The following is a 27,477-nucleotide window of genomic DNA, read 5'->3' as shown; positions in this document are numbered from 1 at the left end:
CTCCATCTCTATATATAACTCTGCCTTTCAAAGAAATAAATAAACCTTAAAAAATAAAAACTTTTTAATTTTAAATTGTTTTTAAAAAAATTTTAAATTTTAAATAAGGTACCTAATATGTAACTCTAAAGACTGCCTGAGAAGCTGGTGCTGTGGTGTAGCCAGTAAAGCCACTGCCTGCAGTGCCAGCATCTCATATGTGTGCTGGTTCAAATCCCAGCTGTCCCACTTCTGATCCAGCTCTCTGCTGTGGCCTGGGGAAGCAGTAGAAGATGGCCCAAGTTCTTGGGCCCCTGCACCTGTGTGGGAGACCCAGAACAGTCTCCTGGCTCCTGGCCTTCAGATTGGCCCGGCTCTCTCTCTTTCTCTCTCTCTCTCTCTCTCTGCCTCTCTGTAACTCTGCCTTTCAAATAACAAATAAATCTTTAGAAAAAAAGAAAATAGTGCATTTAAAAATAAATAAAGACTGCCTGAGTTTGCAAAGCAAGCAACACAGTCATGGAGATCACAGGTCTAGAACAACAGTGTTCACTTGAATTCCCCCAGCATGAGCACATAGGTGGCAAATACACAGACCACTCCATTGACCAAAGTGGTAAAGACAAGGACTATGCATACAGGAACTGTGGAGCCTGGCTCTGCTCATTATTAGCAGTGACCTTGAGCAGGTTACTTAGTCCCTCTGTGTCTGCATTTTCTAACCTCTACAATACAGGGGCAATAATAGTGCCTACGTGTGAGATTGTTGTCAGGACTGTTATTACATGGAACAGCTTAGAAAGGCACGGGACACAGATCTTTTACTCGGCATTGTAACTATCTCCCTTATTCCCAGCTGTATCTTATTTAGAAGAAGAAGAACACAAGTGATAATGTCACAAGTGAGATCCAGATAGAGAGGCACAGGAATTAACCAACAAACTCAGAACAATCGGCATTGGCTGGGCAAGCATTTAGCCTAATGCTTATGATCCTATTTTGGATGACGTCATTCGAGAGTGCCAGCGTTCAAGTCCCGGCTCTGCTACTGATTCCAGCTTCCTGCGAATGTGCGCCCCGGGAGATAACAGGTGATGGCTCTGGTAGCTGCATCCCTGCCATCCACACGGGAAGCCTGGATTGATTTTCTGGCTCCCAGTGTCAGCCTGGCCCAGTTCCAGCATTTGGGGAATAAACCAGCAGGTGGACAATCAGTCAATCAATCTATCTTGCAGCCCACTCAAAATTTTTAGAAAGAACATTTTAAAGTGGGTTTTTTTGAAAGGGTATTTTGGGGGAAAGGTGTCAAGCTTGTGGGGGGGGGTGCGTCTTTCTTCATCAATTCAGAGAAGCCGTCTACAGTTTTACAGCTCCCAAGAGGTCTGCTACCTGGGCCTGGGCGAGCAGGATCCCTGCGGGGTGCGGTGCTGGACAGCCACCCTGACCTCAGTTGTCCACTTCCCAAGGGTCAGGCACGGAGGAAGAAGAGAGCGAGAAGAGCGGGGCTTTGTTTTAGCCATCGCTGTTTAACGTTTCCTCTTCCAGGCAGAGGGGAAGCTGTGCGCAAGCGTTTGCCTTTTGAATCACCTTGGCAACCTGAACTCCTTTGCTCTTCCAGGAAACTGTAAACAAAAAGGCAGCTCCGCTGAGCTGAGGCTGCTGGCCTCTGCTGGCCTCCCGGGATGACTAGTGCTTTTCAGGAAGAGTGTCTCCTGACTTTGGGGAATGTCTTCCACACCCCTTCCAAGTATGTTTACACGGCGTCAGGTGAAAGGACCTTGGAAGGTTGATCAAGTGGGCCCGGAAGCTTCGGTGTAGGTCGTGTGGCAGACTCCTGATGCCGGGCAGGCCAGGGGACTTAAACCACTGAACTCGGCTTGTTGAAAAGTCAGTGTTGGACCACAGGACTGAGGGAGGATGAGGATGTGTGAGGAAGAGAAGGAAAAGACCCACTTTATGGGGTTGTGATCCGGGCAGCCACAAACCATTCTGCGGCTGCCATCTGGAAATTCACTTTACCTTTGAATTTGATTTGTTAGGGAAGTCTGATGGGTCCACAGTGCCCCGCTCACCATTCCACCTCCCAGGCTCCCTGGGACAGAGTCTCAGGGATCTGCTGCTCCACCCCTTTGTTGCCACCCTCCGCACCTGGCAGGGCTGGGCACAGACTCAGGGAAGATTAGGGTCAAGCATGTGCCAATCACAAGGTAGGCCTCACCCCACCTCTGACCCCACGCAAGCCAACAGGACACTAAACACCAATCACCATGGTATTTATTAAAATAAAAATCGCCATGAGCAGTGGAGAGAGACACCTGGAGGAAAGGAGGAAGCCAGGACTCATCTCTCGTTTTCATTAACATTGACTCAGTTTCTCTGTAGTCAGCCTCAACAGCAAAACCAGAGCCAAGTGAGCAGACTCGCTGCGCAAGGTGTCGTGGAGGGGGCCCCGTGCCCCACACCTGCCCTGATGTCGGTGGATCATACCTGCACGCCGTCTTCATTTACATCCCCCCACCCCTTACTCTGCTAACTGTGAGAGACACTTGAGCTCTGGCGGGAGACCCAACATCCCTGCAGGATTTGACACAAGGGAAAACTCACTGCAGGGACTATATTTGCAGTCCGTTGTATAAAATGTATTTTCTTGTTTTTTTTTTTTTCTTTTTCTCTTGGCTTTATTTTCTTTTTAAACTTTGCGCTTTACAGGCAGGAACGGTGGATTTGATCCTAATGCGCTTTCTGTGCCGTTGTCTTCCAGAGCGGAAACAGGATTCTGTGTTCCATCATTCTGAGCCACCCCCAGGGCCCGTCCATCGTCAACCACGATGACGAGAGTGGGAGGACCTGTGTGCACATCGCGGCGGCCGCGGGCTTCAGCGACATTATCAGCGAGCTGGCCAGGGTCCCCGAGTGCAACCTGCAGGCCCTGGATGTGGATGACAGGTAGCCATGGCAACCCTGCAAGTGCACGGCCCTGCCAGTGCCCTTCTCCACGTGTTGGTCTCAAAATGCAGACGCTTCAGGGGTTAGCCTATCCAACTGTCTCCTTACTTCCAGTAATACGACCAGCAGCATAGCTCGATGTATCTTGGTGACGCGAGGGGGAAATCATTGTTATGGAGAGAGTCGCAGCAACTGAGCAACACTGTCAGATTTTCCACTGTTTGCTGTCTGCAGTGTTCTCACACGGCTTCCTGAAAATCAGCTGCCAGCTACGTGCCCTTTCTATTCTTCATGGTGGATATTCATTTTTTTCTTAATTCCCGGATCATGTCGTAAAGTCAACAAGACCTTATTGCCCAGAGAAGACAATCACACAGGCTGAGCATTCGAAACTATGGGGCTCAAAGATTTAGACGGGGCCTTAACAGTTCTTCTTGTGCTTTCTTTCCATCACTAAAGATGTATTGTTTGTCCCATATGGGCGCCAGTTCTAGTCCCAGCTGCTCCTCTTCCAATTCAGCTCTCTGTCATGGCCTGGGAAAGCAGTGGAGGATGGCCCAAGTCCTTGGGCCCCCTGTACCCACATGGGAGACCTGGAGGAAGCTTCTGGCTCCTGGTTTCAGATCGGCGCAGCTCCAGCCATTGCGGCCATCTGGGGAGTGAACCAGCAGATGGAAGACCTCTCTCTGTCTCTATCTCTCTCTGTAGCTCTGTCTTTCAAATAAATAAAATAAATCTTTAAAAAAAAAGATATAGTTAGCAACTAAAGAACATTTTTTAGAAAGATTTCTTTATTCATTTGAAAGTTGGCACACAGGGAGAGAAAGAGGGAGAGACAGAGAGAGATCTTCCATCACCAAATGACAATAGCCAGGTTTAGGCCAAAGCGAGGAGCCTGGAACTCCATCCAAGTCTCCCACGTGGGTACAGGGACCCAAGCACTTGGGCCATCCTCCGCCTGCTTTCCCTGGCTCATTAGCAGGGAGCTGAATCAGAAGTGGAGCAGCCGGGACTCCAACCAGCACTCAGATATGAGATTCCAGTGCTGCAGGTGGCAGATAACGCCCTGTACCACAATGCTGGCCCCTAAAGGAAGATTTGTCTCCTCTTCCAGACTTAGAGCTTTTCACCTACAATGCCGTTTGCCTAACTTTTGTTTTGGTTAGGCACTGAGTCAATGGAAATATAAGAAAAATATAATAACAAGACTACTGAAAATAAGTATAGTCATAGCTCAGTGTCTGGAGTGAGGGGACTGGTTCCAGGAACTCCCTGTCCTATCCCCACCTACACCTTCTTAGATATCAAGTCCTTTATATGAAATCGTATGGTGTTTACATATAAAACATTCATATCCTATCATATACTTTAAATCATCTCCAAATTCTTATAATTTCTAAATCAGTATAAATGTTATGCAAATAGTTGCTATACTATCTTGCCTGGGGAATGATGATGTGTTCAGTACAGAGGCAGTTTCTTTTCAAATATTTTTTAAAGATTTATTTTATTTATTTGAAAGAAATACAGAGAAAGGTAGAAAGAGAAAGAGAGAGAGAGAGAGAGAGAGAGAGAGAGGTCTTATATCCACTGGTTCATACCCCAAATAGCCACAACGGCCAGAGCTGAGCTGGTCTAAAGCCAGGAGCCAGGAGCTTCTTCCGGGTCTCCCACATGCGTGCAGGGGCTCAAGGACTCGGGCCATCTTCCACTGCTTTCCCAGGTGCATTAGCAGGGAGCTGGGTCTGAAGTGGAGCAGTCAGGACTCAAGCCTGACTGAGATGAGATGCCAGCACTGCAGGCTGGGGCTTTAACCTGCTGCACCACAGCACCAGTCCCTCAAATTTTTTGATTCATGCTTGGTTCAATCTGTGGATGCAGAACTCATGGATACAGAGGGCCACCTGTGTGGGGCTTGCATATTATGCTTTTTTTAATTAACTCTCTTCAGTAAAAGTGCAAAATTAGCCACCTATGTATCCCTGCTACACGTTGATACCTGAAATTCTTAAAACACAGGGAAAGAATTTTGGGGTTCCACATGGTTCTTGGAATCCGGAGGTGGTTAACATGGCTTTAGTGAAAATTAAAGCATAAATCATTGAAACAAGACTTTTTCCTAAGAGCAGCAGGCATTGACCCTGAGCAGGTAAGAAAGTAGAAGCAGATGTGAAATGAGGTGAATGAGTTACTAAAAAAGAAAAGAATTTGTTTCCAAAAGGAGGGCTGAAAGAAACCTTGCCCACTTCCAGATCTTCCTGGCAGGGAGAGGGGGATTCAGCACAGTGGTTAAGATGCCATGTGGGGGCCGGCGCTGCGGCTCACTAGGCTAATCCTTCGCCTTGCAGCGCCAGCACACCGGGTTCTAGTCCCGGTCAGGGCACCGGATTCTGTCCCAGTTGCCCCTCTTCCAGGCCAGCTCTCTGCTGTGGCCCGGGAGTGCAGTGGAGGATGGCCCAAGTCCTTGGGCCCTGCACTCCATGGGAGACCAAGAGAAGCACCTGGCTCCTGCCTTCGGATCAGCGTGGTGCGCTGGCCGCAGCGCGCCAGCCGTGGCGGCCATTGGAGGGTGAACCAATGGCAAAAGGAAGACCTTTCTCTCTGTCTCTCTCTCTCACTGTCCACTCTGCCTGTCAAAAAAAAAAAAAAAAAAAAAAAAAAAAAAAAAAAAAAAAGATGCCATGTACCTGGGTTCGAGTCTTGGCTCTGTTCCCAATAGATTTCCAGCTTCCTGTTAATGCACATCCTGGGAGGCAAGAGGATATGGCTCTAGGATTTGGGCCCCTGACATCTACCTGGGAGACCTGATTGAGCGCCAACTCCTGGTGTCAGCTTGGCACAGCCCTGACCATTGTGGACATTTGGAAAGCAAAACAATAGATGCAAGATTCTCTCTCTCTCTCTCTCTCTCTCTCTCTTCCTCTTCCTTCACCTATTCCTCCCCCTCCACCTCTTCCTCATCCTCCTTCTTCTTCCTCCTCCTCCTTCTTCTTCATCGTCATAACTCTGCCTTTCAAATAAATAACATTTTAAAAAACACTCCAACTCTGAATAAAACATTTCCCATTTATGATGCCGCATGCTTACCAAAGACAGGCCTCAAGAAGAGAGGAAGCTAAGTGGAGGAGGAAAAGCACAGGTCCCAGGAGAGCGCAGAGGGAAGTCAGTCTCGGGGAGAGTCCCACTCCCACCCGCACACTCACCTCCAGGGCCTCAAGTGCTGGTCAAGTGGTGCCCTCCGTCTTGTTTCCAACACGCACCTGTGCCTTCACGTTGACAAGTTAGTGTCTGTTACGGCTGAGTTGTTCAGAATTTCCTTGGCCGTCAGCACTTTAAGCATGTGTAGTCTCTGCGCCTTCCCTTTCGTCCTTCTCTTTCCTAGACAAAGTTTTTCCTAGAGAAAATTTGTGTGGAAAGGAAGAAAAATAAAATAGCAATAAACAATAAGCAGATGGTGGGGAGGGGATACAGAACGAATCCTCCTAGATGTTAACACTCGTGGTAAATCCATGATATTTAAGATGCTGTAGAACTGACCTAAGAGCAGTGGCACAGACCGCGTGGCCCAGAAGCGGCATGCATAGTTTAAATGGCCCAAGTTTCACGCGTTTATGAGGTCGCACTTTGCTTTCATCCACAGCCCAGTCCTCTTTAGGGAGGACAGTCTTTTATCAAGTTCTCCTCGCTCCATAGTTCTGGGAACTCTCTGCGGAATGTCTACACGCCTGTTAATCACTCCCTGGCTGCCGATACCCCAACGAGCACTGCATCTTGTCCCCATCATCTCCTGCTACCACATCACCCCACTGCTGGTCTTGGCTGAATTTATCTCCTCGTGGGCCCTGACGCTCCTCACCCTACTGTGACAGCCGAGAATGGTCTGTGATGCTCACTGGACTGTCCTGGAGCATGGACAGAAGCAAGGAACTGTAGCTTAGATCAACGTGAAACTGTGACCGATTGGCCACAGATGCTCTGGGCGTATTAGGGGTGATCTCTGTGCTCCCCTGCCCTCATTTCAAAGCAGAACAATAGAAGTCTCCCCCTATTCTTCTGGACCTCTTGCATGTTGATGGTCAGAGGGATTAAAATGGTTGGTCTTGGCCGGCGCCGCGGCTCACTAGGCTAATCCTCCGCCTAGCGGCGCCGGCACACCGGGTTCTAGTCCCGGTTGGGGCGCCGGATTCTGTCCCGGTTGCCCCTCTTCCAGGCCAGCTCTCTGCTGTGGCCCGGGAGTGCAGTGGAGGATGGCCCAAGTGCTTGGGCCCTGCACCCCATGGGAGACCAGGAGAAGCACCTGGCTCCTGGCTCCTGCCATCGGATCAGCGCAGTGCGCCGGCCGCAGCGCGCCGGCCACGGCGGCCATTGGAGGGTGAACCAACGGCAAGCAAAGGAAGACCTTCCTCTCTCTCACTGTCCACTCTGCCTGTCAAAAAAAAAAAAAAAAAAAAAAAAAAAGGACCCATTTCTTTAGGGTAAATATCTGCGGAGGTGTAACTGATTCCTATAGCAAGCTTTTTCTCTGCTTCGCATAACCTGCAGCTTCTCAAACTTCTGTTTCAGATGAAACTGTGTTCTATACATCAGGAACACTTAAACCCCCCTGGGACAAGTTGCCAAACACAGAGTCCTTGATCGAAGAGAAACCCAAGCCTTTGCCTTCTAGAAGGTAGAAACTAGCAGACGCTGTTTAAATGAATCATGCAAAATCTCACTTCTACTCAGAGTTTTGGAGAAAAAAAATAGTAGGGTATGTATTTGGCCGAGTGCTTAGGACTCTCATGTCCCACGCTGGAGAACTTGGGTTCAATTCCTGGCTCCATGACCAACTCAGCTTCCCTCGAGTGTGCCTTGGGAAGCAGCAGAGATAGCTTTCCCAGGTGCATTAGTGGGGAGCTGGGTTGCAAGTAGAGCAGCCGGGCCTTGAACCGGCACCCAGAAGGGAGGACGGAGTCACAGATGGCAGCTTAAGCACAACCCCAGCCCAGGCTTTCTGTGTAACTGTTATAGGCCTTCTGTTGCACATGTGATTTGCAGATACTTTTTCCCAGTGTTCAACTCTTTCTTTTTCATTTTCTTAAGAAAATACTGTTTTATAATTTAGTAAAGGTTTAAATACTTGGAAATATTCGTCTGTCTTCTGGCCTTTAAAAAAACTGACTTTCTGGGATTGGTGTGGTGGCGTAGCAGGTACAGCCCCATGGGTACCAGTTCGTATTCTGGCTGCCCCACTGCTGATCCAGCTCCCTGCTATGGCCTGGGAAAGCAGCAGAAGATGGCCCAAGTGCTTGGGCCCCTACCATCCACGTGGGAGACTCAGAAGAAATTCCTGGCTCCTGGCTTCAGCCTGGCCCAGCCAGGCCATTGTGGCCATTTGGAAGACCTCTCTCTCTTTGTCTCTCCCTCTCTCTGTAACTCTGATTGTCTTTCTTTTTAAAGATTTATTTTATGTTTTAAATTTATTTGAAAAGTAGAGTTATAGAGAGAGGAGAGACAGAGAAACGGAAAAAGAACCAACTATTAGCTGGTTCACTCCCAAAATGGCTGCAACAGCCCAGGCTGGGCTAGGCCAAAGCTGGGAGCCTGGAGCTTCTTCCCAGTCTCCCAAGTGGGTGCAGGGGCCCAAGCACTTGGGTTATCTTCTGCTGTTTTCCTAGGCACATTAGCAGAGAACTGGATCAGAAGTGGAACAAGTGGGTCTTGAACAAGCACCCATATGGGATGCCAGTGTCATAGGTGGAAGTTTAACCTGCTACTCCACAATGTCGGCCCCCTGACTTTCAAATAAATAAGTAAATCAATACATCTTTTAAAAAAATGATTTTCTAAGCATAACATGGAAAAAAGTGAAGAGGAAATTATATGTGAATATTTTAAAAATCTTTTTATGAAACAATCACTAAAAATTAAGTCAAATAATGAATTGGAAAAAGTGTTTGTATAAAGAGAATCCATAAAAGATTGCTCCTTTTAATATATAGAAAGCTCATTCAAGTTAGTGAGAAAAACACTAACACATAATAGGAAAATGGAAAAGGGCGGAATGAGTCATTTCAATGGAGAAACTCAAATGGCAAGTAAACATGTCGAAGTTCGAACTTACTATTAAAGAAATGCAAAAGAAAAATAACAGCCAGACATCATTTTGCAAATCAAACTGAGGACAATATTTTAAAGATGGTGGCAGTCCTCAGCATTGGGGAAGCAACAGGCACACAATTGGTGGGAGGAGAAATTGAGTCAGTGCTCCTGGAACACACAGGCGCTTAAATAACCCACCATACCCTTTGACCTACTACTTCTTCTTCCAGGAAATTCTCTGAAAGTCCAGGCCAGGTGAAAGCAAAGGAATACTTAGGGCTAGAGGAGAGGCCCAGACCCTCATACGCCATCATCCATGAGCCCTGTCTGCCACGCACCATTTCCGTATCGTAAATAGCGGGGAGATTGTCCTGCCGCGAGCCAGCTCTGAGCTGGCAGGAGCTGTGGCTGGCTGCGCGAGCTGTCCCACGGCCGGCCTTGGACACGCATGCTTTTCCCATGTCGCTTCTCCAGGACGCCTCTGCACTGGGCTGCGGCTGCAGGAAAGGCAGAGTGTGTCCAGTCTCTGCTGGAGCTGGGCATGGACAGCAGCCTACGGGACATCAACGAGAGCACGCCCCTGGCCTACGCCCTGTACTGCGGCCACACGGCCTGCGTCAGACTCCTCTCCCACGACAGCAGGTGAGGGCGCCACCAGGCGTCATTTTCTATCTTCCTCTCAAGCATCTATCAATTTGCATGAAATTTTTAAAATTGCTTATGTGCAAAATCAATAACTTTGTAATCAACACTGAATCGTTCTATAGTTACCATATCTGTGATGTAGATAATTATGCATTCATATAAATTACAAAGAGAAAAAGAATTATAGGAGTGGTTTTAATCATAATTTATAACAATAATTTATGCAATTCATATGTTTGCTATTGCATTTCAGAGTGAAATGTCCTTGACCAGGGGAGTGGGACGACAGCAGCAGGCCTCACCCGTCACCCTGGGAGTCACTGAACTTGACTTCTTTGCTTTTCCACCCTCTGCTCTTCCCTGTATGCCTTGTCCTTGTTGTCCTCCTTTTGCCTAAATCAGTGCTCCTCGAACTTTGTGTTCTCAGGACCATTGCACATCCTCAAAAATGACTGCGCATTTGTTTTTGTGAGTTAGGCCTGCCTGTGTGTGCTAAGAACCCCTGAAATCCGCTCTCTCGGCACACTGTGCACGCTACAGCACTCAGGCTGGACTTTGGGTCTCTAGACTTACAGTTCTGCGCCTTTGCGCCCTTTGATCTCCATCTCCATCCCCCAGACCCCACCTGCCCCCCCCCCACTATAACCGCCATTCTACTCTGTTTCTGTGCATTTCACTTTATTTTTGAGAAAATGTCTACAGATATCTAATCCTGTGTAATCACAGTCTATCTGTAAGTCATAAAAATGTTCCATCACAAGAGGGTCAAGTTCAACTGGCAATTCAAACAATTGCCCAAGTGCCTTACCACAGGGTAGTCATCATATCTCAGTATGGGGCAGAACTGCTTAAAACGGAAAAAATGCATATGTATTTAACCAAATTCATAATTCTTGTTGCCTTAACAAGGACATTACCAAGTTAAATAACCTTTTTTAAAAAAATTATTTAGGGGCCAGCGCTGTGGCATAGTGGGTGAAGCTGCAGTTGGCAGTGCTGGCATCCCATATGGACGCCAGTTCGAGTCCCGGCTGCTCCACTTCCAATCCAGCTCTCTGCTATGGTCTGGGAAAGCTGTAGAACATGGTCCAAGTTCTTGGGCCCCTGCACCCATGTGGGAGACCTGGAAGAAGCTCCTGGCTCCTGGCTTCGGATTGGCGCAGCTCCTGCTGGTGCGGCAAACTGGGGAGTGAACCAGCAGATAGAAGACTTTTCTCTCTCTCTCTCTCTCTCTCTCTTTGTGTATGTGTGTGTGTGTGTGTATGTGTGTGTGTAACTCTTTCAAATAAATAAATAAATCTTTAAAAAAATTATTTATTTGAAAGGCAGAGTTACAGCAAGAGGGAGGAACAGAGAGACAGACAGTTCTTCCATCTGCTGGATCAACCCCCAAATGGCCGCAACAGCCAGGCCTGGTCTAGGCTGAAGCCAGGAGCTCAGAGCTTCTTAGAGATCACCTATGTGGGTGCAGGAGCCCAAGCACGTGGGCCATCCTTTGCTGCTTTCCCAGGCCGTTATCAGGAAGCTGGATAGAAAGTGGAGCAGCCGCGACACAAACCAGCATCCATCAGGATGCCAGCATCAGAGAGCAGCCTTACCCACTACACCACAGCACTGGCCGTGTAAATGACTTTTTTTTTTTTAACTACAACTGCACTGTTGCCTGTGTTGTCCTGATGTGCGCTAAGGGGCCCACGGTTGTACGCACTGCCTCCATTGCTCCATCAGTGCAGACGTGGCACAGGGAAAAAGACAAGTGACTTCTTAGCATTATTATGAATACAGCTTTAACCTCACGAAATCCCTGGAGGCATCTCGGGGGCCCCACTTAGAGACCCACTGGCCTGTATCACAGCCTGTGACTGAAGGAACAGATGGACTGTGGAAGATACCAGGATAGCGTTAATCCACACAGGGCACATTCTGTAGGGAAAGCAGACAGCATGACAGGGACTCCCTGGGGTTCTCCCTAGTAGTATCAGAAGTCCAGAAGCAGTGTCCATATTTCTAAAAGCCTGTGGGGCAGGGAGGCTGGCATCTGGCGTGGACAGTAATTCACCACTTGAGATGCCCCGCAACCCATGCCAGGTGCCTGGTTTGAATCCAGCTACACCACTCCCTTCCTTCCTTCTTTCTTCCCTTCCTTTAAGATCTATTTCGTTGTTTAGTTGGTTAATTAGTTATTTGAAAGGCAGAGTTAGAAAGAGGGAAGAGACAGAGAAAGAGACAGAGATCTTCCATCTGCTGGCTCACTCCCCAAATGGCCACAACAGCCAGGGCTGGACCAGGTTGATGCTAGGAGGCTGGTACTCCTTCTGGGTCTCCCTCCTGGGTGGCAGGGGCCCAAGTACCTGGACCATTTTCTGCTGCTGTCCCAGGTGCATTAGCAGGGAGCTGGATCAAAAGTGGTGCCACAGAGCTGCAAAGGCACCCATACAGGATGCTGGCATTGGAGGTGGCAGCTTTACCTGCTGTGCCACAATGCTGCCCGTCCCCAAACACACACACACCTCCTACGACCCCAGCTACTGCATTTCTGATCTAGTTTCCCACTAATGTGCACCCTTTGAGGCAACATATGATGGTTTCAGTACTTGGGTTCCTGCCACCCAAGTGGGAGAGCAAGATGGAGTTCCTGGCCCCTGGCTTCAACATATTCAGCCATGGCTAGTTGTGGGCATTTGGGGAATGAACCCGCAGATGGAAGATTGATCTATCTCTCTTTCTCTCTCTCTCTCTTTCTCTCTTTCTCTCTCTCTCTCTCTCAAATGAAACAAAACTGAGTAAATTTAAAAGAATTTTTCAAAGTCTGTTGGAAGGTCAAAGAATGAAAAGATAAAAATACACCATGTAAATAAAGGTTCATTTATGCACCGTGCGACCTGCAGACAAGACATTCATTATATGCATCCAAAATAAGCAGTGGTGTTTTTCAAATCACAGATTATATGTCACTCTCCAGCGTCATGTTGCAATCTGACTCTTTGGGGCCTGCACACGGGTCAGGTTTCAGTGTTAATTCATACCGCAGAAAGCTTTAAGTCCACTGTGGCTTCAAAAGAGAATAACAGAATTTTCCAAGGAACAAAAGCAGAATAGGGCCTCAGGAAAACTCTCCACCTAAGCAGAGCCAGCCTGCCCCGGCCAGCCTCCTTCCTGTAGAATCTGCCTGCCCGCTGGGCATTGCTCGCTTGTCTTCCGTGGCCACACCCAGCCTCTGGCGTGCACACTTCCTCTTCTCTGCCAGGGCCCACCCCAAAGCCTCTTTCCTTGATTTCCTTTAGTAGACTGCTTAAAAAAGTATTTTTCAACAGGAAATTGAGTAAAAAACTGAAGAAAAAAAAAAACAACTCATAAACAGTAAAAGAAAGAAAGAAAAAAGCCCAGCCGAGATTGGATGCTGCTCGTGTGTGCTCTGACCAGATTCGCGGGGTCACTTGCAGAGAAAGCTTTAAGCCACACTCTCCCCACCTCCTAAGTCTTCCATATCTCTCTACTCAAAGCACGCACTTGCATGGCCAGTCCTGCAGAAGACAGAACAGTAACACTTTAAGCTAGTTTCAGCCTAGTTTATCCCTTGATGAAAATAGATGATCTAGGGGCACATTTTGAAAGGGGGGGGGGGAGGTCCCCGAGGGAGCAGGAAGAATCTAAGCAATGTGGTAGCAGAGCAGAGAACGGACCATGGTACGGAAGCACTTCTGGGGGAGGAGAGCGACGGGCGCTGGGAATTCTGGGACCTCGGATGTGAGCGGGCTTCGGGAGCATGCCTGCTGGACCTCAGACCCGGCCATCAAGCGGCTGGAACTGGGGGGTGGGGCTGCTCTTTTGGTCCGTGCTGTGGGCTCCACTTCCCATCCTCACGTACTCCTCTTGTGCTTTTCTGTTCCCACAGAGCAGAGCCCCCTCAACCCCTGCCCCCCCAGAACAGCAGGCCGCAGAAGAAGGAGGGACGTCTCGGCGTGCTCAACCAAATCTTCTGCAAAAACAAGAAAGAAGAGCACAGAGCTCCCCCGAAGGAGCAGGGCCGGGACCGGCACAGGGGAGAGGACTCCTCGGAAGTCGATGACATCATCACCACCTTCGACAGCATCGTGGATACCAACTGCCCAGGGCAGTCTGGCGACCAGGTGGCTGTGGTCGACTTTAAGAAGAGGACCTCTGAGAATTCAAAATATCTCTTGCCGGAAAAGAAACCTCTGGCCTGCAAGGGGCTGCCACCAATCAGAACACAGAGTCTCCCACCCATCACCCTGGGCAATAACTTCCTGACTGCCTCCCATGGGGCCACTTCCCACACTGGCCTGAGCCCAGGCACTCAGCCGATGGCCCAGCGATCTCAGAAAAGCCGAAGCGAACAGGACCTGCTGAATAACAGAACCGGCTGCCAGGCGGTGCAGGATGGCCCGTGGGGTGGTGATTCTAATCAGGCGTCCTCCTGCAAAGCTTGGACCTTGTCTTCTTCAGATAAGCTGCTAGACAGACTGCTCACAGCCCGGCCTGGTCACCAGGAGGTCTCGGGGCCACCACATCTTCCGCATCGACCCAGTCCGACAGCAGGTAATGTCCGCGGTCTCCCCTCCTCCACTCCCCTCCATCCCCGCAGGCTCTGCAACAGGAGATGATTCCTGCCATTCTAGGCTGGGAGCTTGAGGCACAGCAGCCCGGAGGGCAAGGTGAGAGTCACAGGGGGGGATTGGGGCCTCCTTTTCCCCAAGGAAATTTCCAAACTCCGGAAGTATTCTCTTTGCCCACCCCAAGAGCAGTCATCAAGTGAAAGAATGTGCTTTCTCATCCTTCTAGCAAAAACCTGGGCCGTCTGCTGGCCTGCAGCAGGAATGCTAGTATTCCCAGGGGCGCCGATTCTTAACAGCGTCGAAATCACCCACGGGAATGATTTTTCCCGGTGATTATCTATTTTGAAAGCAGGCATTCAATCTCTACCCTACATCTCCCGAGGAGGGAGGAGGGGAGATGGGAACGTGGTGTTTGTGTCTATGTGGAAAGATGTCTCAAGTCTCAACAGCCTAAGCAAAAGGGTTACATGGTGAGTCTCCCTCCTGCCTTGTCTGTTCCCCACCTACCCAGCCTCCCTCACCCAAAGCCACCAGCGTCGTTCGTGTCTGTTTCTAATCCTTTCAGAGATGTTTTACACAATATATCCCTATCTGCATTTATATACATGAAATACGTATAGATTCCCCACCCACCCATTTATAAGCAGTTGTCCCACTAAAGAGTTTATTTTTCCTGAACAGCCCTTGGATCATTCCGATGCACGCCAAAGGTTAAGAATCATTGCTCTAAAGCAGAGACTGAAATACAGCTCCCAGCATGCATACGTTCAGGACCACATTACCTTTGTTTGTTTGTAGGTGGATTGGCGGCATTTAAAAATCACAACCTTTTTTGTAAAAATCTAAAATATTAGCAGCTCTTCAGAAATTGAAAAATCTGGGAGCATCAAACCCAAAAACCCATGAGGCATGAATGGGCTGGATCCGAGTAGCTGCTGTCCTGCTAGACACCAGGCGGAAGCCACAGAGCCCAGGTTCATGGAGTCCACACCACTTCTTGGCATCGCACTGCGCAGAATCAGATCTCCCTAACCACTGTCTCCGTTGCTGTTTTTGCTTTTGGTAGGATAAAGAGAAGAAATATATATTTCTTCAGTCTTCATTTCTATCAAAAGTAGGCAAAATGCAAGACCCAGGAGGGCAGTGTGGTTTTCAACAAGTGGGAAAGAGGCACAAATCTTTCAGAAGGCAGAGCGGTCTTTCAGGTTTGGGATGCTCTCTGCTCTCACTGACATGCGCTGTTGCCTGAAGCCCTCCAGGCAGGATATGGCTCTGCTGGTGGGCAGTGACAGCTGGGAAGCTCGGGATAAAAACGGATAAGCACACTGAGGCTATTTCCTGGTATCTGAAGAAAGCGCCACGGGAGCATTTGGCTACTAATGTCTGCATTTCTCCTACAGGAGCCTAAGGAAGGCAACACACGGGTCTGCCACCTTTTGACAGATTCGTGGTCTCCAAGGCCTCAATTCAGCTTGCTCTGCAGTTAGTCCTGTCTTGGCCAAGCAAATGCCTTCTTTCTAGAAAATTCTTTGGAACATTTGAAAACATTGTTCTTCTTCTCTACCAAGGATAACCTTGGGATGTCTCTTTTGTATCGGTTAGGATTGGGTTCCACTGCCTGTAATAGAAACCACAGTGGCTTAAGTAACAGAAGTTTATTGCTTTCTTAGGAAAGAATCCTATAGTAGGCACTTCCCAGACACTTGGTACCTCCATGACCACCAAGGAAATGGGCTCCTCCCACCTGTGTGCGCCACAGCCCAACACGTGCCTTCAATCCTCCAGGGCACTTCACATTCAGTGGCTGGTAGAATGGGAAAAAGGAAGTAGACAGTAGAATCTGCTCCCGTTAAGTCATCTGCCCTTGTCCCACACGTTAATCCTATCCTTGAAAAAGCTTGGGAATTAAAGTGTTTTAGGCAGGCACATTGCTGTCCACCCAAAGTTGGATTTCTGTTTCCAAGGGAGAAGAGAAAGTAGATAGTAAAGAGCAAGTAGAGTCTGCCACAGGTGCCTTCCAAAAATGTCTGCATTATTGGAAATAAAAGGAAAGACTATAAATGTGGTTTGGGGATTTGTTCAGTACCCAACCAAACAGCAAAAAAGAAGGGAAACTCGCCAAGAAAATCTTGAGAAATTAGCTATGCCTATGCCAAAGCATTTTTTTCATTCAATTAATGTTTTTGAGTGCTTATTAAAGTAGGAGCCATACTAGACAACTGAGTCATGACAGAATAAATCTCCCATGACTCATCAGCCTATAATGATGGTTAAGGGATATAGATTTTCTAAAATGACTTTTAGTTGACATTATTCTCATGTTTAGATACAAATTGAATAGATTTTCAGATGGAAAGACCTTTGTCTGACAACCACTCATTAAATGATGATTGAGTGTTTATCGTATAATTTGTCACGACATAGTGTGCATCAGCAGTTAAGTGAGGGATTCTAAAGTTGTACTGTCTGGATTGAAATCTGGCTCTGCTACTTCCTCACAGTCACTTCATCTCTTGGAGCCTCATCTTGGAAAAAAAAAAAAATGGGATGAAATACCTAACTCATAGGGTTGCACATAACTGTTAACATCAAAGGAGTTGAAAGGACAGTGACCTACACATAGTATTATTTACTCCTGTGCACACACATTTTTTTCCTATTGTCTGATCATAGGCTAATCACTGTATCATAGAGAAAAATCTGCAGGCGGCCTTTACTTTAAAGAAAGTTTAAATGTGTCGATCGGCTGCCTCTCCTCCCAGGCTCCACTCTAGCTGAGAACTACACTTCCCAGGCTCCCTTGCCGCGTGCCTTTTGGCTAGTAGGGGACAGAAGTTTAGAAGCTGGACAAAGGGGGAAAAGAGCAGTCCTTCCTATGGCATCGGTAACAGGCTCTGTCTCCTCCCAGCGCCCTCCACACAGCCCCTCCCTCTGTGGCACTGGCTTCCATCGGTGTCTGGGCTTTGGCAATGCCAGTTCCTCCCATTATCTTCCCAGCCTAGGGGTGGCTGCCTCTGTGGGCCATGGATCCTCTCTGGATCGTTCATTCACCTTGCGCTTTCTTTGAGTTCTCAGATTTTCCATCACCTGTAAAACCAGGTTTCTGCATGGAGTTCCCTCTGCAGGAGTGACCTAGAGAGCTCCCTGTCTCCCCGAATGAACTCTGAAAGACAAAGCAAGAAACAGGTCTGTGTGGGCCACAATGTCCTTACACTGTGCCTCCAGGGACTGGGACCCTATTGTCTGATGGGGCCCTTTCCAGTTACAATTCTTTGGGGCTGGAAAAGCTAACTGATTTGCCTAGTCTTACAGGTAATTAGTGACTATTCAGAACTTGAACCCAGATTTCCTCGATAGGAAGCCATCACCATGACAACAGGTTTCTTTCTTTAAAAATCTCTAAGTCCTATTTGTCAATATGATTGCCAGTTGTCTACGATGCCGTTTTCTTATAAATTACATTCTCCCCCCCCCAAATAAAAACATGTCTCTGCCTTACGATCTTTATTTGTGACATTTTTAACCCAATTTGATATGCTGTTTTGGAACTACTTCACTGCACTTGAAACCTTTCGCTTATTTGGTTTAGATTGCTGGTCTAAGATGGTTAAACCTAGGGGATGTCTCCACTGAGCATACGTAACTTTCCTGTGAAAGCTTAAAGTAGGAAAGCAATTGGATACTATAAATCACACCTCTGTGCTACTGCCCTGAACTTGGAAAGTCCCTTTCTCTTTGGATTTTCTCTTTTCCTGCCCCACGTTGAGTAGAAATGATATTGGCTCGCAGCACTACTGTCTGAATTCCGGGCATCCGCTATCCTCTGCTGACATCAGCAACACTCCCTGAGCATTTGGCTGTAATGATTACTGCTTAACATTTATTGAGACCTGTCAGTGGGCTAGATGTAGAGCGATGGGGAATGAGGCACTTATCCTAATGAGTTGGAATCTGGAGCACATCAGCTTAATTCATTGCAAGCAAGCTTTCAGAGAAAATGGAACAGAAAGCCTTGTGGTGTTTTCTGCTAGCCTGGTTATTTATAAGCCGTCGCAAGAGAAAAAAAAAGTGCTCACTTCCTTTCCCCTTTAAGAGAGAACTTCCCTCTTCAGAGTATTCTCAGCCATCCCAGCAACAATGCTCTCTGTGGCCTGTCCTCAAAGATCAAATCAACCTGGTTGAGAATGAGGAAGAACGACAGGTATTTGGGACTTACTGGGATCGCAGTCCAGAGACAAGAAAGTCAAGTCACCTTGAATGGGTGCTCCGAGGATCTACAAGATGGTGGCTGTCTCCATGACATCAGCTGCAAGGAAGGTGTTAATTGCATCTGTTTCTCAAAAAGTTGTGATTCGTGCAGCAAGAGTGTACAAGGAAGGGATCAGGCAGTCTCTGCAAGCAACGGAGAAGACTCTTGACATGTTAAAAAAAAAAAAAAAAAGCTAGTGAATTTAATTATTTAATTCCAGAAATTGCAGTTCACCCATTCCCAGTTCCAGAAATTGCTATTCAGATAGGTGTGTGCAGATGTCTCAGCTCAACATCTCAGCTCTCGGGCTGGAGTTGTGGCACAGAAGGTTAAGCTCTGCCTGCAACACCTGCGTCCCAAATGAGCACCTATTCAGCTTCCAGCTGCTCCACTTCTGATCCAGCTCCCTGCTGATGTGCCTGGGAAAGCAATGGAAGATGGCCCAAGTGCTTGGGCCCCTGCACCCACGTGGGAGACCTGGATGGAGTTCTAGGCTCTTGGTTTTAGCCTGGCTCAGCCCCAGCCATTACAGCCATTTGGGGAGTGAACAGGCAGATGGAAGATCTCTTTGTCTCTCCCGATCTCTCTCTCTGCAACTCTGCCTTTAAAATAACTTAATTAACCTTTAAAAAAAATCCCAGCCCAAAAATTTAGTAGTGGATGCACCGCAGTTGAATGGTTTGGCTGTGAATGAGCCTGTGGAGGGACCTCCCTTGTGAGGGCCCTGTACCCCAGCCACTCCACTCGATCCTCCCTCCCAGACAGGCTGCATAGGTCCCATCCTGTGACTCCTCTCTCACACCCAGCAGGGGCTTTGCATCTTTCAAAAGCCAAATTCCTTAACTGGGAACCCAAAGCCCTTAGGCCTTGATCTGGCTTCACTTCCTATTCTCAGCTTCTGTGTCTTCGCTCTCAAAAGCCCAACCCCACCCCCACTCTCCTTCACCATTCCTTGAATTTCTTTCAGTTCCTTGAAAACCCGATCCCTTCTCACTGACTTCTTCTTTGCCCATGTTATTGTTTTAGCTTCTCTGTGCTACGTGCGTGCGTGACCGATTCCTATAATCTTTTTTTTTTTTTTTTTTTTTGACAGGCAGAGTGGACAGTGAGAGAGAGACAGAGAGAGAAAGGTCTTCCTTTGCCGTTGGTTCACCCTCCAATGGCCGCCGCTGCAGCCGGCGCACCGCGCTGATCCGATGGCAGGAGCCAGGATCCAGGTGCTTTTCCTGGTCTCCCATGGGGTGCAGGGCCCAAGCACCTGGGCCATCCTCCACTGCACTCCCTGGCCATAGCAGAGAGCTGGCCTGGAAGAGGGGCAACCGGGACAGAATCCGGCGCCCCGACCGGGACTAGAACCCGGTGTGCCGGCGCCGCAAGGTGGAGGATTAGCCTATTGAGCCATGGCGCCGGCTCGATTCCTATAATCTTTTAAGAACTAGCTTGAAATCCCCCTCAGTCTTTCTCAGTAGCTCACCTGGTGTGCACTTCGCTTTCCACGACAATGCAGGAGAGGACTTTTTATTCCCATTTTGCAGATGAAGACATGGAAACTTAAGTTCACCAAGCTAGCGAGGAATCAGCCAAGCCAACTTGTAAGCAAGGTCAATGTGATTCAAGAGCAGCTCTACATCTGGGGATGCTTCTGTCCTCTTCAATGGCCTCACCTACTCCCACATCACTACTCATGAGTTTAAAATTGCAAGTTTCCTGTCTCTCATCCCACATACACTGTAAGCCCTTGCCATCTCTCTGTCTGTGAGCCCTGGAGTCTGCAATACAGCAGGTGCCCAATAGATGATTGCCAAAGATCGCTATTCATTACTGGTATTAATTTTTGTTGAACGCTGGTTCCTTCATGTAACTATGAAAATCTTTCCTGCCCTTTTATTTTAGGACAGTGGTCCCCAACCCTGTCGCTGTAGGCTGGAGACTCCCTATTGGTACCTGCAGCACAAATAAGAGAGCTTTGGGCTGTGCACAACTCCACCCTATTCCTCACAAACCAAGGGAAATGCCTCTTTGGAATGAACTTGAACCTTCACGCCATCTCTGAAGTCACTTCCCACCTTCTCTGCCGACTTCTCCCATCTAACAGTATTGCTTTGACTGCTAGGGAAGCACGATAGTGTGGGTCAGACACTGTAGCACGGGTTGGAGTGTAGGCTCTGGAAATTTCCAGCATGTGACCTTTATCACATTGAAGAACTCCTCCAAGCCACAGGACCCTTCTTTATAAAAGGAGGAAGATAACAGTATCTGTCTCACAAAGGAAGGGGGTGTTCAGGGTTGAATGAGAATATGCCTGCAGCATTTGGCCCAGGCCCTAACGACAGTAAGTGTTCAATAAACATTATCTACAATTACCATTATCTCATCTCCTGGTTTTTACGGATTTCTGCTCCAGTGTTCTTGCGAGTTTTCATGTAATTCTATCTAGAAATGCTTTCTTTATAAACAATGGCTCCTGAAGTTAAAATACATGCTGAAAGGTCCACCAGGGAGGCTGCAAACGTTGCTGAAGCCCCATCAAACACCACTGCCTCGATGGCTGCCCTCGATTTACCTAAATAGAAACCAGGTGGATCTTGGCAAGTGCTTTGGTTGACTGGCTCATTGATTTTTGCCTCCCCCAACCCATTGCGCTAAGGACTGCATTGTCCAAAGCAAAGTCTCTTAAAATCCATGAGAATTGCTGTAGTGACTTGAACACCTTCTCAGGAGACCATCAGGCAAAAAATTAAAGTCTCTTTTTTGCGAATGTTTATTGAGTGCTTCGCCCTATAAGTTAAATGCTTTCCACTCATCCTCCAACTTAATCTTCTTCATAACTGGAAAAGGCTGAATTATTTTCACCTTTTTATATAGGAAGGTATTGAGGCTTAGAGAGGTGCTATCATTTGTCCAAGGTCATACAGCTGAAAAAGGGGGAAGCAGAGAAGCAAGGACCCAGACTCCTACTCATTATGTCATTCAGCCAACCCGTGAAATGGACTTAAATCACCTTCCTGTCCTCCCTCCTATCTTCAGAGATCTGAAACATGCATCTCCTGTAATCGGTAGTGTGTTGATGAATGCTTGAGTAAAATTAGTGCTTGCTGATTTCCATGGTATAAACGCTTCCACCGCGGGCAATGCAGAACACCAGAGTGACGCCAACCAGCTCACGAAATTCCCTAAATGGGATCTTCAGCTCTCAAGAGCAGGCCCAGCTGGAGGACACCACTGCTTACAGTGCATACAGGATTTCACCTGAGGCCGGGCAGTCAGCGTCTAACCGGACTGCGCTAGTGAACGACCAGGGAGCAGATACAGTTGTGCGCCTCACCCTGCCCCCTGGAGATTCTGATCCATTGAGCAGGGTGTGCGCAGGGCAGAAGCAATTACCTGAAAGCTCAGATAACTCCTCTGGGATTTAGGATTCAGGAACACTGCTCTAGACAGAGAGCTCCTATTCACGCTCCGTTCATTCATCAGATTTGGTGAATATGTATATTCTATCTCTCCAACTTTTATGACATGACAAACTATAACATTTTATTGAAACTGGTTTGTTCACAAGCGATTTCTGGTACCTTGTCCTTTTCATTTATAGCAGTAAAAATCGTTGCTATTGTTAACACCTTAAATTCCGTCCTAAAAATCTGTATGATTCTGTTATCCATTGCATGTTATGGTTTGCTCTTGTGTGAGTCTCAAATAAATGACGAAAACATGTCCTTTTCTCAGGACAAAATTTTCAGCATCTCTCCCCAAACCGACCCAAAATCAGGGAGCTTCCCTTCACTCGGAACAACCTGGCTCCTCTACCAGACCAAAAATGTAAGTGCTATGAGTCGGCTTCAGCTTTATTTACCAACGTTAATAACCCCTAGATGCAACTAAATGTTATTTCATATTGCTTTTGTTACCGGAGAAATGCAGGGTTCTGTCTTCGCGCAAGAAAGAATTCAGGCGTGAGACAGAGTAGTGGAAAGTAAAATAGCGAGGTTTATTAGGGAAGGGACATCCGTAAGGACGGATGGGCACCTCTCCAGACAGGACCTGGGAGAGAGTGCAGTCGCTCGGACTGAGGGGTGGGGAGGAGCGAGGTTACATGGTTGAGTGAAGAGAGTACACCTGGCCAGACCAGGCGGGTGGCTCAGCCGAGAGGCAGAGGGCTGAGCGCGCAGTCCGGTTGATGCCAGGGGTTTTTAAGGAGATGGGTCTTGCTTCCCCACCTCTGCTCCTCTTGGAACAAAGGGCTTTTTGGATGTAAATAGAAAAACTTTTGAGTTTTCCCTTGAAGGTCTGAAATAAAGGACTTTATGGATGCAAATGTTAAGAAGCTCCTCCCTGAGTTTTCCCTCCTCCTGAAACAAAGGACTCTCTGGATGCAAATGTTATCAAACCGGAGGAAGGTGGGCAGGACCCCCTAGAGGTGTTTGAAATGCCGATCCTGGGCTGCACCAGGAGACTGTGGAAGATTTGTCAGGCAGAAGGGGTGGGGACTCCCCACCTGGCAGGTTACCAGGTAGAAGGGGGCAGGGCAGGATGCGAATACCCGGCTGCCCCTGAAACATTGTCAGGAGGACTTTGAGAGGTAGGCGCATATGCTGGACATATGGCCTGCCACACACACATAAGCTCATATCTAACTTTCCTACTTAACACTTTCACTTTTCAAGAGATTGTAAGGCACCAAAACTTGGAAATTATGGGAAAATAGAGACAACCTTTAAATTGTTATACAATTTGGTAATGCTTATTTAAAAAAACAAACAGGGCCAGCACTGTGGTGCAGCGGGTTAACGCTCTGGCCTGAAGCACCGGCATCCCATATGGGCACCAGTTCAAGACCTGGCTGCTCCACTTCCAATCCAGCTCTCTGCTGTGGCCTGGGAAAGCAGTGGAAGATGGCCCAAGTCCTTGGGTCCCTGCACCTGCGTAGGAGACCCGGAAGAAGCTCCTGGCTTCAGATCGGCGCAGCTCTGGCCAATTGGGGAGTGAACCATCGGATGGAAGACCTCTCTCTCTCTCTCTCTCTCTCTGCCTCTCCTCCTCTCTGAGTAACTAACAAATAAATAAATCTAAAAAAAAAAAAGAAAAGAAAAAAAAAGAATACTCTGGTCAGAAATTTTTGTGTTTGAACTATTAAAAAATAACAGTTTATTTCTCTATGTATCATTTAATAACTTTAAGAGGGTGTCTTGGTTGGCGCCGCGGCTCACTAGGCTAATCCTCCGCCTTGCGGCGCCAGCACACCAGGTTCTAGTCCCAGTCGGGGTGCCGGCTTCTGTCCCGGTTGCCCCTCTTCCAGGCCAGCTCTCTGCTGTGGCCAGGGAGTGCAGTGGAGGATGGCCCAAGTGCTTGGGCCCTGCACCCCATGGGAGACCAGGAGAAGTACCTGGCTCCTGCCATCGGATCAGCGCAGTGCGCCGGCCGCGGCGGCCATTGGAGGGTGAACCAACAGCAGAGGAAGGCCTTTCTCTCTGTCTCTCTCTCTCACTGTCCACTCTGCCTGTCAAAAAAAAAAAAAAAAAAAAAAAAGAGGGTGTCTTAAAAATTCTTCCCTCAGGAGCAAGGTTTTTTGTTTTTTTGTTTTTTTTTTTTTTTGCCTACAGATTAAGACACCTGATTCCCAGCTCTGGCTTCGGGACTCCAGCTTCCCGCAATAATGGCACAACTAGTTGGGTTTCTGCCACCCACATGGGAGACCTCGATTTGGAGCCCAGCTATTGCAGTCATTTGGATGAGCCGTCTCTTCCTGCCTCTCAAATAAATTAATTTTATTATTTTTATTATTTTTATTTGAAAGGCAGAGTTACAGAGTGGCAGAAGCAGAGAGAGAGAGAGAGAATCTTCCATCCGCTGGTTCATTCCCCATATGATTACAATGGCCAGAGCTGTGCAGAACTGAAGCCAGGAGCCAGGAGCTTCTTCTGGGTTTCCCATGTGGGTGCAGGGACCCAAGGACTTGGGCCATCTTCTACTGCTTTCCCAGGCCATAGCAGAGCTGGATCAGAAGTGGAGCAGCTGGGACTAGAACCAGTGCCCATATGGGATGCTGGCTATGTCACAGCGCCAGCCCCTAAAATTTTATAAAAATGAACAGTTCTCCTAAGCCTGGCCTCTTGCCTGGTTTCCTTGCCCTGTGGGACAGTCAGAAATGTGCACTTTCTCCGTGCTCATGGTGCAGGCCTTCCTGAGCAGGAAGGAGAAGCTGTTTCTCAGGAGTACTTTTGATATTATTGATTTACTTCATAATATTTTATACAAAAAACCTCTCATAATCATAATATTCATATATTCTGTTGTGCCAGTGATCTTCAAATTGAATGGCCACAAGTATTACCTGGGGTGCTTGTTACAAGTATTCTTGGGCCCAATACCCTGAGATTCTAAAGTCATATATTCTCACTGAGACAAGGTCTATGACTATTGCTATTATTCCCATTGTACAGATGGGAAAACTGAGTTCAGAAAAGGTTACATGACTTCTACAACCTTACTTGGCTAGTAAGTAGCAGAGCCAGGGAAAAAAAGTATAGGATACTGAGTCAGCTGCCTCATAAAACAAGCCAGATTGTCATTTCTTGTCATTTCCTGCCACCTTTTTCTTCCTATTCCACCCACGCAGCTGATCTGGGAGCTGACCTAACTATTTCTGACGAGCTCCTTCACCTTTCTGTTTGTGTGTTATTTCCTTCACTTTGGCTATTACGGTAGTGCCAGCCCAATAAGATTGGGAGAATTCCGTAAGAGCACACACATAAAACACTGTGCATGCTATTTGGGTAGGGTACATAGGCTATATATCTGTTCTCTCCCAGTTTAGAGTTGGAAGGGTACCAAGAGAAAATTCTGGAACTGTGGAGTCTTTTTGCATATAGAAAACTACAGTGGGATGATTTGTCCAAAAACAGTACCAGAAACCTACACCTCTTCCTGGACGGAAAAGTCCCTCTGCACTCGCTGACTTGTGTGAAATGACAGTTTTGGATGGCAGCCTTTTTATCAGTGAATCAGTTTCAAGCCTGAATCTGTGCTTAAGCAGAACTGTAGCCACAAAGGCATGTGGTTAAGGACAGAGTCACTCGGTCTCGCATCTTGGTGAGGCTTGGGGAAGCCAAGGACACTTTTCTCTGGCACAGCCTGGGAGCTTTGCTTTTCCTGATGACGTTGCCTTCCGGGAGAGAAGGGAAGATAAGGATCTTTGATCAACACAGCCCTACTTAAAAGCAATCCAAGACCACACAGTGCTTTTCCTTTTGCATCAAAGCCCGGAATGAATGTCTTGGGGCTTGTGTAGAGTCTTGTGCTGACTTGACCCATCCCCAGCTACTCTGCCAGGCATGCGCGGCCCAGTCGCCTTGCTATCCAACTTGATGCAATCTTGTGTTTGTAGGTCCTTGAGATTCCTGTCTGCATGTGATAAGCCTGAGCAGATCTGTCTCCACAGGTTTCCTCCAGAGCCCTGCTGTCACCAAGACAAGCCCTTTAGGGTTAGGAATAGCGCCGCGGACTTGGCGCCATTCCTCCTGAGGCTCTGCGAGAGGCAGACCTTGAGAGTTTCACTTTCCATTCTTTCTCCCCAGTTCTATCTGGAGAACCGCTCCGGACAAACCGAGTGCTTCCTGCTATTCCAAGTCACCGGGGACACGGCACACGCGCTGGAGAGAGTGAGCACCCTGACAGTCTCACTGATGATGGAAACTAGCCCGGGCAACCAACTGGAGTGTAGAGTATATAGATATAGATATATAGATATAGATGTATATTTTTCCCAACTCCCAAAGGATGAGCTTATTCTAGTTTGTAAGAACAGAGACTAATTTAGTAAGCTGTGTTCTTCAAGCCACTCACAGTTTTCTGACTCAGAATTCTTTATTTCCAAAAAAAGATACTGTCTACAAAGGCACTTAGGATCTCTGAATGTGCATGTGTTGTAAGTCTGTGAGTTCCTGTGACCCCTAGCTGCCCAGAGTAGCGGAATATGGGAGCAGTGTTAAGATTAGCAGGTAACACACCCATGTCCCACAACAGAGTACCTGGGTTCAGTTCCCACCTCTGGCTTCTGACTCCAGCTCTCTGCTAATGCAGACCCTGGGAGGCACCGGTGATGGCATAAGTATTGGGTTCCTGCTGCCCGTGTGAGAGACCTGGATTGTGTTCATTGCCATAGTCAATGTAGGCATTTGGAGAGAGAGCCGGCAAATGAGAGTTTGCTCTCACTCTTCCCCCTTCTCTTTTTGTTTTCCCCTCTCTCTCTTTGCCTCCCTCAGTCCCTCTCCCTGTATCTGTCCCTCTCTACATTTTCTCTCTGGCTCTCAAGTAAACTTTTTAAATTAAATATATTCATATATCTGCTAATAGGAAGGCTTAGCTGTATTTGATTTGCTTTAAGGCATGTTTGATGTTTGCTTTGTTTGGTGGATGATTTTATGTTTTTTAAAAAATGTATACATTGCTGAATAAAAAATAACTGAACTAAAAGACACATCGCGGATTTGTCCGTCACGTTCATTGCGATTCCACTTGGGACTAACAAAACTTAATTAAAATTAAAGTGATCAGTTCCTGTAATCAGTCACACTTTATGGCTTTTAAAAGAACAATCTTTGAGAAAATGTTTTCTAGCCTTATCAGGTCCTGGCTACAACCCAAGTCACTTGACAATGTTTATGTCTCTTTGTGATGACTTCCAACTGCTGTTGTTTGCAGCTGTGATTGATCGGTCCAACAGTGAGAAGGTCATGTGAATTGGAAAGAGCTGCATCCTGGCCTAACAGAATTGAACTGGCATCTCTCACGCGTTCCTCAAATACTCGACATATTTAAAAAGTCTTTTCATTTCATTCCAAAATAACAGTCTCTACCTACTCATGAGCTTCCCAAAGTTAAGACTTAACAACATTTTGGAAGACTACTGTGAACTTCAGCTAGCTTTACTAAGATGTTTATGTGTTGTTTGGATTAATTTTGACCAAAGACCTGTATGAAGTTCAAGGCTGATCCTCTTAT

The 27,477-nt window shown here is 47.5% G+C and overlaps 1 protein-coding gene across 8 annotated transcripts in view; it reads left to right on the top strand.

The window, feature by feature from the left end:
* Nucleotides 1–26,949, top strand: part of ANKRD55 (ankyrin repeat domain 55) — a 117,960-nt gene extending 91,011 nt beyond the window's left edge. For 4 of the 8 annotated variants that reach the window (XM_089313173.1, XM_051853443.3, XM_089313174.1 and 1 more), the window contains 5 exons: nucleotides 2,741–2,925; nucleotides 9,481–9,648; nucleotides 13,547–14,211; nucleotides 22,204–22,296; nucleotides 23,239–23,572. In XM_089313173.1, the coding sequence (XP_089169299.1) occupies nucleotides 2,741–2,925; nucleotides 9,481–9,648; nucleotides 13,547–14,211; nucleotides 22,204–22,296; nucleotides 23,239–23,522 (1,395 nt within the window). In that variant the 3' untranslated portion in view covers nucleotides 23,523–23,572. The other 4 variants (XM_051853444.3, XM_089313175.1, XM_089313177.1 and 1 more) reach the window with 4 other exon arrangements.
* Nucleotides 26,950–27,477: the final 528 nt, after the last annotated feature.

This window comes from Oryctolagus cuniculus, chromosome 14 (genome assembly GCF_051225735.1).
Source record: "Oryctolagus cuniculus isolate XC-2025 breed Fujian yellow rabbit chromosome 14, ASM5122573v1, whole genome shotgun sequence".
NCBI lineage: Eukaryota > Metazoa > Chordata > Mammalia > Lagomorpha > Leporidae > Oryctolagus > Oryctolagus cuniculus.
This window is presented reverse-complemented; position numbering and strand designations above follow the sequence as displayed.